This window comes from Chenopodium quinoa, unplaced genomic scaffold (genome assembly GCF_001683475.1).
Source record: "Chenopodium quinoa cultivar QQ74 unplaced genomic scaffold, ASM168347v1, whole genome shotgun sequence".
Lineage (NCBI taxonomy): Eukaryota > Viridiplantae > Streptophyta > Magnoliopsida > Caryophyllales > Amaranthaceae > Chenopodium > Chenopodium quinoa.
Window position 1 is genome coordinate 892,222 of NW_018745542.1, and position 11,113 is coordinate 903,334.

Consider the following 11,113-nt stretch of genomic DNA (forward strand, 5'->3'; position numbering starts at 1 on the left):
CGATAACGACTTTAGTTATTTGGTGATAGAGGGTTATAATATTAATATTATAGCTTTTATATTTAGATGGTAAAAAGTATTAAAACCTACTAATTATATATAATCAATAGAGTATATAAAGTGATCCTAGACTTTAAATATTAATTTAAATTTTTAATTGATCCTCTTGACATGGTATCAAGAGCCAATGTAACACAAAGATTACGGGTTCAATTTCATCCACCTTCACTTTCAAATGGAATATTTGGTGTTGGGTATGAGAGGCACATGTCGCATCCACACTACGAGCCCAATGGAATGTAAGGAAATGTAATCGTGTTCTAATCTAACTTGGTGCTTTTGCCGTTACTATGATAAAACAATTATTCAATCTCAAATTCTCAATTATCTTAGAGCCAGCTAGTCTGAACACAACACATGATATATACCATTGCTCATGAAATTTAGCCGTTAACTAAGGAAATATTTAATTTTCTCTGCAACTATGTATTATATTATACTACAAGTTGATCAGAAAAATGAATACACAATTCCTAAACATCCAAATCAACGTGATCACATACAAAAACTACTTTAATTAATTTTCTCCCCCTTATTAAAAAAACAAAGTAATTAAGAAATTAAAACAATATCATCATAAAACTACCAACGTAAGCAAAGTGTGAACATTTGATTATCTTAAGCCGTAAGGTAAGTCACCCTAAATTTATCAAATTTTCATGCTATTATCACAATAACAATAATTATAATCACTTGAGATTAATTAAAAAATTATTAATTTTGGCCTAATACTTGTATTATAGGCCAGCACACAAATGTAGACAAACGGGTGGGTAACTAACCAACCTCAACCCGTGGTCCCACACCAAGTTGTGGGTGCCAAGTTACACTCTTCCACGGCGGCCACCCCGGCCGCCTTTCGGAACACCACCGAATACTCCGGGAGCTCCCCTAGGTCGGCAAAAAGAGACTCATCCTCCTCCCTCATTGGAAAGATCTTTGACATGTCTAGGTCGTTGAAGTTGCTAAAAAACTCGTTGTTTTCGAGTATTTGATGATCCGATGTAAACCAAGATAATTCATCCGTAGGAGGGAGTAAAGGGTCATGATGAATCTCATGATGATCTATATTTTGTTGAAATATTGTGTCATTTGCATGGTTTTCTATTTTTGGTTGTAATGATGATTTATTAGTACTAGTTGAGGGATTATTTAGTGATGTTGTGGGGGACATCATGGTGGTGTTGGTGCTAATGTTTTCGGGTGTGGGAGTGGAAGAAGTGGTTGTCGTGGCGGTAGCAGCAGCGTTGTTGTGGCGGTTTTGGTGGTGGTTTCGCGAAATAGGCCAAGGATGGTTGTGTTCGTAAGAGTACGTTACTACTAACGTGTTTGGATCTGAACGACTTCTTTCTACTTGCTTCCTTGCTGGACAACCCTTTGAGCTACTACATCTATAATATCCTCTGCAAATTTTAATTTAACAAACTAATTAGAGCATAATTTTGCAACTTAGTTACACATAAAAAAAATCACTAATTTTAAACTATTAAAAATTGATTCATCATGTGATATAACAATTCAAAGATCTTAATTACATTCAATAATAAATATGTTTTAATTTGCATTATGCATAGTACCAATTGAATTTAAACCCCAACAAAGTTGTAAATAAGTTTGTATTTAGCTCATGACATAAAATTAAATAAAAGAGATCTAATATGATTGTATGGAGTAACTATACCTTAAAAGTAGAAATGAACTAATAATTAAGTGATAGGGAAAAAATACACAGCATAGTCAGTGGCGAACCTAGCAATCTTTTACTGAACAGAATTTTTATTTTTTTATTTTTTTTTTCCGAAAAAAAAAGTGACAGGGAAAAAATAGTACCTAGGATATGGAGAACCCTTGATAGGCTTTTGGCCATACTTCCTCCATGCCCATGAATCCGATGGCGGAGTACAATCGCCTTTGAATCGAGATCCTTCGATTTCTTTGAGTGGAAACGTCATCACTTTCTTCTGTATAGCTCGCCTACTATCAAAGGTATAATCACATGTTATTACACAGCATAGCCAGTGGCGAACCTAGCAATCTTTTATTGGATGGACAACTGTAAAGATGCGTCCTTAATAATTAAAGGTGTATACTAACCTTCTCTTAGGAGAGGATATGGAGGCGTTGAAGGTGGTAGAAGGCGGAGAATTATCACCACTATTATCCGACGAGATTTCTCTATCCTCCATATGATAGTTCATATTTGAGTACAACTCACTTAAGCTAGCTTCCATACTCGAGGCCGATTAATTATCCTCGTGTTCCTCGTGTTCGCGGTCGATCTTGATGTTGTCTTTAGCTTGATTGATGATTCTAGTTTGTTTTGGCCTTCCAAAAGCTTGTTCTTGTTTGTAGTTTTGAAGAGAGAGAAAGGAAAAAATGTACAATGGAGGAATTGAAGAAGAAGAATCAAAAGAGATGTCCTTTTTAATATCAAAGGGATGTCATGCTTATGTGGGGTGTGAAAAAAGGGCTGGCATGGGGGTGTACTTAAGCAATAAGGCCAACTTTAAAATAGTTGATTTGTTCAAATAACACAATTATTATTTATTAATTATTATTTTGGTGATTTTTAATAATTAATTGTTGTCATAAATTAATAATGTATAGTAAGTATTAATTATTATTATTGGTATAATAATAATAATAAAAAAAAAATCAAGGTTAGTTGCCTTCGTTTAATCTGTACGGTCAGTAGTTTATTTCTAGTGGATAGGCCAATGGGCTAACAAGCTGACAAAAGAGACGTGCAAATTAATGTGAAACATTATATTCTGAATCCAGGAATATTTTACTACTCCCTCCGTCTCTAAAAGAACAACCCATTTGGTCAAAACTTTGTCCCAAAAAAAATGACTCATTTGCATTAAAACACTCACCAATTTGCTACAATATTTGTGTAAAATTAGCTTTCCCATATAAAAATTTGATTTTCCATGTTATTTTATTACTTTCTCTCTCTATTTTTTTACAAACCTCATGTAAATTTATCTTTCCAATATATTTTTACTTCTTTTTACTTAACTTCCTTAATACCCACGTAATCAACCCAAATAGGTCATTCTTTCTGGGACGGAGGGAGTACTAACTCAATGAAAAATGATGACACCTTTTTTTGGATCTCTAACAATCTAAGCTGTTTTGGCTTTATTATCATTCACCTAATGTTAGCGTTTTCGCCATTTTACTGACAACTACTACAGCACAGTACATTAATTAGTAAGATTACATGTAATTTGTACTCGTAATTACTAACTTAAGCATATCAATCAGATGATATAAATTAATTGGTTAGATTCTTGGAGCCTTGGAGGTGGTGTTCAAATATTGGGATCGAATATTCGAATGTCATGTACATCATTGTTCTTATAGCTCTCTCTGCAAATATAAAAAGACCTTACAAGCTATCACTCTTAGACGGACTAATTTTCTAAGAAAGTACTTAAGAGATTACGGAAACTTTATGCAAGTGTTCTTCTTAGGATCTGTTCACATTTACATAATTTTAGTTCAGTTTAGTTCAGCTTCAATCAGTTCATTTCGGTTCAGTTTAGCTCTTAATTTCCCTCTCTCATAAAATATTTATTTCAGTTCGGTTCAGCTCCAATGAGTTCAGTTCAGTTCAGCTCAATTCAGTAAATGTGAACAGCCCCTTATTCTTTTCATCTGAAAATTCTTTGAAATAGAATAAGATACTGGATGGAAAAAAATTTGTATTATCCGAATTTGCTAAAAAAAAATTGTGAATCTTTTGTTCAATCTTCCTTTAATAAAACCCTATTATTATGAGAAGTATAATACTGAGTACCGTTTTCCAAAACCTTTAAAACAAGAGCTCTCAATTCTAGAGAAGCATGGAGCTAAAAGAAAACCTTTACTCTTTTTTTTAAGGGGGAAAGGAGAATAATTTAATTAATAAAGATGATCAAAGTACACAAAATTGAGTAACTAAGCACAAGCACACTCAGCACTCTAAGCCTATGAAGGCTGCTGATCATCAGCATCAGAACAACAATCCAACTGCTCCTCAAACGAGAAAGATAGAAAACAACACTAATTAAGTTCCAACACCTAACAACAACCATACTTCTAACCAACATGCCATAATTTGGGCTGCACCTAGACACTTCCAGCACAGTCATCCTCATACACATCCCTCGCACAATCAGGTACATCATCGAAGAATTTTGCACTGCTATCGGTTCCCATAGCCACTGCCATGTTCCCCATATCCATTGCCATTTTAGCAAGGTTATGAGCAACCCTGTTAGCTTCTCTCGGGACATTAAAGCTAAAAGAGCATCCTTTGTTGAGCAATGCCTGCATATCAATTAAAATTACAGCTAACTCGTGTGTTCCGTGCTTAGCCACGCTTTCAATTGATTCCTTAAGAGAGAGGGCATCCGTCTCTATTATAACTTCCTTAAGCTGGGCATCGACCGCCATCTGCATTCCTCCCCTAATAGCCATTAGCTCCGCCTGTGAAGAGCTATTGGCAGCCACAATCCAGGCTTTGCCAAAAAACCAAGTGCCATCCGAAAGGCAAACTTGGCCATAAAGGCAAGATTCCAATTTTTAAATTTCTCATACCAAGACCCCCCAACCCCAATGGGAGACAAACCTTTTCCCAACTAGTTCTAGGGAGATAATGAGTTTTATCCACTTTATTCCAAAGAAATCTTCTACAACTTCTCTCTAAATCATCAAGAATGCCATTAGGGAGAAGAGTAGTTTGCATAGCATAAAGTGGGTACGAATTAAGAACTGATTTAATTAAGGTACATCTTCCGGCCATATTGAGAAGCTTAGCTTGCCAACCCCTAATTCTATTTTTAGTTTTATTAAGGAGGTCAACATAATCCGAAATCCTAAGTCTATTGGGACTAATGCTCACCCCTAAATACTTACCAAAAGAGGGAGCTCCCTTAATATTAGAAATATTAAGAATGGTTCTCTTTAGGGACAAGCACATTTTAGGAGGGAAGATGATTTTGGACTTCGAAGGGCTAACAAAAAGACCGGACTTAGACCCGAATTCACCTAGCACCTCCTTTATAACTTCGACATTTTTAACCGATACTTTAGCAAAAAGAAAAACGTCGTCGGCATAAAAAAGGTGAGACACACTAACATCATGATCGATCTTTATAGGATCCCATTGCCCCTTTCCAACTTTTTGTTCTATCATTAAAGATAACCTTTCAAGACAAAGAACAAAAATATATGAGGAGAGGGGATCACTTTGTCTAATCCCCCTTGAAGGAGTAAAACTATCCGTAATTTTCCCATTCCACAAGATAGAAATGGACAGAGTCGTGATACAACTCAAGATAAGATTAACAAGAGAAGATGGGAAATTTAATCCTATGAGTGTTCCATTCTAAGCTATCATAGGCTTTAGAAATATCGATTTTAAAAGCCATTAGGTGTTTTTTGCTTGATTTTTTTTAAAAAAATGAGCAATTTCCTTGATGACTAATATATTTTCATCGATAGATCTTTCCTTTATGAAGGATTGCACCGGATTAATTAATTCTCCTAAGAGAGGCTTAATTCTATTAGCCACGATTTTAGTGATGATTTTATAAATAGTATTACACAAACCAATTGGTCTAAAATCATTCCTGGTTTCCGGATGTTCAATTTTAGGGATGAGACAAATGAAAGACACATTAACATAGGTCGGGATTGAACCATTCCTAAAACAACTAGTGATAAGATCAACTATAGAGTGCTCCACCACATCCCAATATTTTTGGAAGAATCTCGGTTGAATGCCATCCGGCCCCGGACTTTTCATCGGAGCCATCATAAAGAAAGCATTTTTGATTTCCACATTACTAACGACACTAGTGAGAAACAAATGGTCATCATTTTTTACCACTGCCTTAGGAATAAAGGAAACCACTCTAGGCTGAGAAGTTTGTTTTGACTCAAAAATTCTTTTAAAATGATTAACACACAAGGTTTTTAACATGCATTGATCATTTATCCAAATACCAGCATCATCTTTTAAAGAAAGGATTTTACCCCTACTGTTTTTTATTTTGACTAAGATGTGGAAGTATTTAGTGTTCCAGTCACCATATTTCCTCCAGAAAACCTTTACTCACTTTCAAGAATTATGGGACTTAGGATACTCGAAAAATTATCCATGAATAAATTAATAGGAATATGGAATGATATAAGCTTAAAATTACTAGAGACCTTATGCATGAAAAAATTTGGAACTCAATAACATAATTGGCAATATAGAACCTTTTTTGCCGATCGAAATGATACATATTTGTATGTAGCATGACTTACGATTCCAAAATCAATGAATTATTTATCCACCTTTTTGCATGATAAAAAAATCCGTTCATTTCAACTAATCCATCATACAAAATTTAAAATAAAAATTTTATCAAAAAAATAAAATAAAATAAATTGTTCTATCATTATCTTATAAATTTTGGAGATGTAAGAGAATCACCTCCAGACAGCAGGCAAAACACCTCATAACTTTTTTATTTTTATTTTATTTATTTATTTGAACACTTCATAACTTAAAAATAGTTTTTTTTTTTTTTTTAAAAAAAAAAAGAAAGAAAACCACTATAGTATTTGTGTGTGCACATTTCGTACACATACATCTTGTTTAAATAATGTGTGATAATATATAGTGGGTGATAATGGTAACTAATGAGTACATTTTTACTACAATTTGTTATTATTGCATAAGTTAAACATATATATTATCTTAGGTTTTTCAATTCAAAAATCACAAAATAATGCAATCATTATAGAGTATTAAGAGTTTATATATATTTGACTTATGATAGTTAAAGAAATATCATGGGAAAAATCAGAGATACTAAGAGCTTCTGGCAGAGTAGGAGTCAGTAGAGCAGATTTCATTACTATTACTATAATAAAATTAAAACTAATTAACAAATAACAATATCATCAGCTACTAACAAAAGAGTAAGAATTTGTTAAAACTAAGCCGAGGTAATTAGATCACTTTGAAAATATAATTAATTCACCATTAGATTTTGGTACAGCTTCTAGGAAACTCAATTGGAAGATAAGCTAGTCAATGATGTTTTATGATGTATGCCTTTATTCCTTGCTAAATTTCTCATATAATGTATGAAGTGCAAGTTTTTTTTGAAAAAAACATATTAGCTACAACATTGACAATTAGCTAGAATAAATAATTAATAATGCAAAGATCATATAAATAAAAGAACAAAGAAAGTACATCCATAATTTAACACAAAGTATTAAATGAATTTGATTCACTGTGAGTCTACTTGATCACCCAATACATACATTCAAAAATTGATGTGTCCAATAACTTGTACTCCAGATGAAATTTTCAAAAACTATACTCATTACTACAAAATTCGTGGTTTTTGGACGCTATTGGCTCGACGTTGTGTATGGGGCGTCAGCATAAAAATAGATTTTTTTCGACACTTTTATGTGTCGAATTAGTTTTCTAGCGTCGACAACCACGTATGATTTGCACGTGACTCAAGGCAACCCTTAAAGGTCTGTACGGAATTTAAAAAAAAAAAAAAAAAAAAAAAAGAAGGATAGGAACCGCCTTAACCCACGCAGCCACGCTCAATCGCTCATTCTCTCTCCCTTTCGTTCTATCTCTCTCGCTCTTAGATCTCAGCAATTTAAACAGATTAAACCTAATTGTTCATCATTTTCCTTCATTCTTATACGATCTCAGAGAATTTGGGTGGAAGCCAGTTATAATTTCCTTCCTCTCCTTGTCAATTTCTTCAATTTAAGGTAATCTTTTTCTTTTCGCTCATCAATTTCCATGCGTTTTAGCTAAAACACCATTCAGATTTGATTTGTTAATTATTTATATGTTGTGAAATAGCATTTGAAATTTTGGTTATTGTGGAGTAGTAGAAAGCCTTTGTATTTAGGGTTTTTTAAATGTCGTGTTGGGTGAAGGGGATTTAGATTGCATTTTTGGTTTTTTGCGCTTTAGTTACTATTGATTTGGTCCGACTTAGATTTTTTGATTTTTTTTCCAATTCTGATCGAACTGCAATTCTTTGAAAATATACTTTGTGGGTGTTTCAATTTTGGGTTCTAATTGCTTAGCATATGTCTGATTAATCTTCCTTAAGCTCCCGTTTCTATTCTTAATTCTCTATGTTTTGGTTACTTATGTTAGCTAATTCGTAGCATTTTGGTATTTTTAGGCACATAAGAATATTGAGTAGAGTGAATAGGTAGCAAATAGCATCTATTTGTTGCAGAAATGCTTCCAGCTATCTGATATCAAGGGTCCAAGGCAGATTTAATTCAGTTGGCTCTTGGCTGTTTGTAGTGCTTCTAATTGACTAGATTTGCCTAGTTTAGAAGCTTCTAATTGTCGGAGCCAATTTGATGCTTGGTTCAGATTTTGGTTGTAAGTGTATGTTTTGGTACAATTATCCTTGTTCCATGCTTGTTGCTGCTATACCTTATTCTGCTTGTTGTTATACCTTACTTTGCTAGTAAAGTTTGCTATTGTTCCGGCACCCTCTACAAACTAGTGAGTATCCTCTAAGGTTTGCACCTCCTGAATTAATATTTCCATATACTCTAATCCTATTTGAAGGAGCACAATACATATTTGATTGCTCGAATCCTACTTGAAGGATTACAGTACAAATTTGTTTGCTCGAATCCTACTTGAAGGAACACAATACAGATTACACTACTTTAATTATAGTATCACTAACTGAAATTTGCTCCTACTTGTTCATTACTAATCACAAACAAAGATGCTAGGGTATTAACTAATTAATTAAAAGAGGATCAGATTGTAAAAGTAAAGAGAAAGGTGATTACTAATAAAAAGTTATGATAAATTCATCTAGGGGAGGGAGGGGTTGACAATGAAGTAGAGGGACATTTTTTATGGGTGAAGAAGAGGGGCCTGGATAGGGAACATATTATTTTCTGGTCTTGATTGCTTTCAATACTTCATACTTACACATTGTATTTATCACATGTGTTTCTAATCTCATATCAAGACATGCTTGTATCTGGTTTTATTCTATAATGAGTGCATGAAAAAGCTCGTTGCTACTTTAATTTTATAGTGGGCTTGCTGCTATTATGGCTTGTATTTTATGATCAAGTTATGATAAAAACTACATTTGAACTTTGTGATATGAAGATTTTGTTCACTATAATTAGTTATGTTTCTTTAGGGAATTGAGGGCATTGGGTTACTTTTTCTTTGAGGGCCTGTTGATCACCTATTAGTGTAAATTTTCATTTATTTTTGCTTCTAGCATTATTTGTCAGAGTACTTGTAGACTATATTTTGTTGTATAGTGCATGCTCTGTTCTAGTGAGTTTTACCTACAGCCAATTTACTTGTATCTTGTAGAGTGTTTTTATTTAAAAGATTATCTTGTGATCAATCTTTTGGTAGGCAATATTCTCTTGATTTGAAGTATATTATGTTAAATATAGCTGGTTGTATGGGCCATATGCCTCTTTGGTCATCCCTTCTATTTCAGGTTCTAGTGAGTTTATACCTTGGAGGAGCTTAGTTGTCTTCACACAAGTCAGGATTAATATTTGCAACTGTAAAACATTGGTTTAATATTATTTGTTTTCTGTCAGCTTTAAGTGTATGCTCTATGGTTTTCCTTATTTCACATTATACTTCAGCATCATGATGTTATACTCTTGGTTTTTGTAGGCATTATGGAATCTACCCGCACATCATATATTATATTTAAGTACAAAGTATGGTTTGGAGTCTTTCAATTTTTTTTATACATCTCTATTTTTTGTTTATCTTTTGGTTATACTTTGTCCTTTTAGTATATGAAACTGTCCAAACATGTTGATGCATCATGGAATATATGCAATGCAAAAAATAAGATGATAACAGTGGAAAAGGAAACTATTGTACATAGCGCTTAATAGTGAGGCTCCTTTGATCATTGACGGTTGCTAGCAACCGCTTTCCAAAACTTACAGGTAAGCTGCTGCAGGGTTCGTTTGATTAAGTGTATTAAGTCTAAAAAATATATTATGCTTGCTTTATTAGTACGTTGCTTTTAACTAAAACAATTTTAATCTATGACATGCTTGTTAATGGTGCAGGATATTGTTGTGATTATGTTATGTCCTTGTCTACGTCAAAGTTATTAATCAAGTGGTTTTATGAAGACATTTAGTGGCTCCGAATTCAACTGTGAGAAGCTGCAATTTTTTTCAATGTAGATGGAGAATTGCAATGAAACTTTTTTTATTTAATGTTAGCTCTTTAAGGGAATTTGTGTTACACAAAATGTATTTGTACTTTTCTTTTATCATTCTAGCTTAGATTAATAACGTTAGAATATATTGGTTTTTTTTTTTTTTTACATTGCACATGTACTAAGTTGTATACTTCTTTTGATTATGAAAAAAAAATTTGAGTAAAATTTTCTTTTTTTTTTTTTTTTTTTTTTGAGAAATTCTTTTTTTTTTATTATCTCTAATAGCATGGAGTACATATTTTTCCTAGTTATAATTTTCATGATTAAATTAAATTTTATTATTAGTGGAAAAATCTTCTCTACATTGGTTATAATTATATAGAACATAGACTAGAAAAAGCGTCGATAAAATATAAGACATCTAATATAAATGAAACTATAGACACAAAAAAGCGTCGGAATTTTGTGATTATAGACAAGAAAAGCGTCGCAAAATCTAAGAAAGTGCGCGAACTAATACAAGTTTCGACGCTTCGTATAAATATTAGGACAATAAAAAGCGTCGAGAAATGTGACGCTTTTAGGCGTCCAACAAATTTCTCGACTACTTATTTTCGACGCTTTTTTGAAGCGTCGAGAAAATAATTTTCGACGCTTTTCTGTGTCGAAATAAGCCTAAAAAGCGTCCAAAAACCACGGAATTTGTAGTAGGATCAAGATATACTCAAATGTATTGTTGAGATATTTTAAAACTTATGTGGAATGTTCAGCAACTTATATTTATCTCATCATGTATGAGTCCAAACTCACACAATATAATACTTTTTTCATAA

General features: G+C 33.0%; 1 protein-coding gene and 1 long non-coding RNA gene across 2 annotated transcripts; one reads left to right on the forward strand and one right to left on the reverse strand.

Annotated features, from left to right (window-relative positions):
- Positions 1-651: 651 nt before the first annotated feature.
- LOC110716147 (probable WRKY transcription factor 65) lies at positions 652-2,511 on the reverse strand. Its single transcript, XM_021894778.1, has 3 exons — positions 2,155-2,511; positions 1,891-2,037; positions 652-1,463 (listed from the first exon to the last, which is right to left on the reverse strand). The coding sequence occupies exons 1-3, from the start codon at positions 2,289-2,291 to the stop codon at positions 848-850; spliced, it is 900 nt and encodes a 299-aa protein (XP_021750470.1). The 5' UTR covers positions 2,292-2,511; the 3' UTR covers positions 652-847.
- Positions 2,512-7,662: 5,151 nt separating this feature from the next.
- LOC110716138 lies at positions 7,663-10,526 on the forward strand. The gene is made up of 3 exons (XR_002510395.1): positions 7,663-7,848; positions 9,773-10,056; positions 10,183-10,526. It is a non-coding gene; the product is annotated as an uncharacterized LOC110716138 (long non-coding RNA).
- The last annotated feature ends 587 nt before the right edge of the window (positions 10,527-11,113 follow it).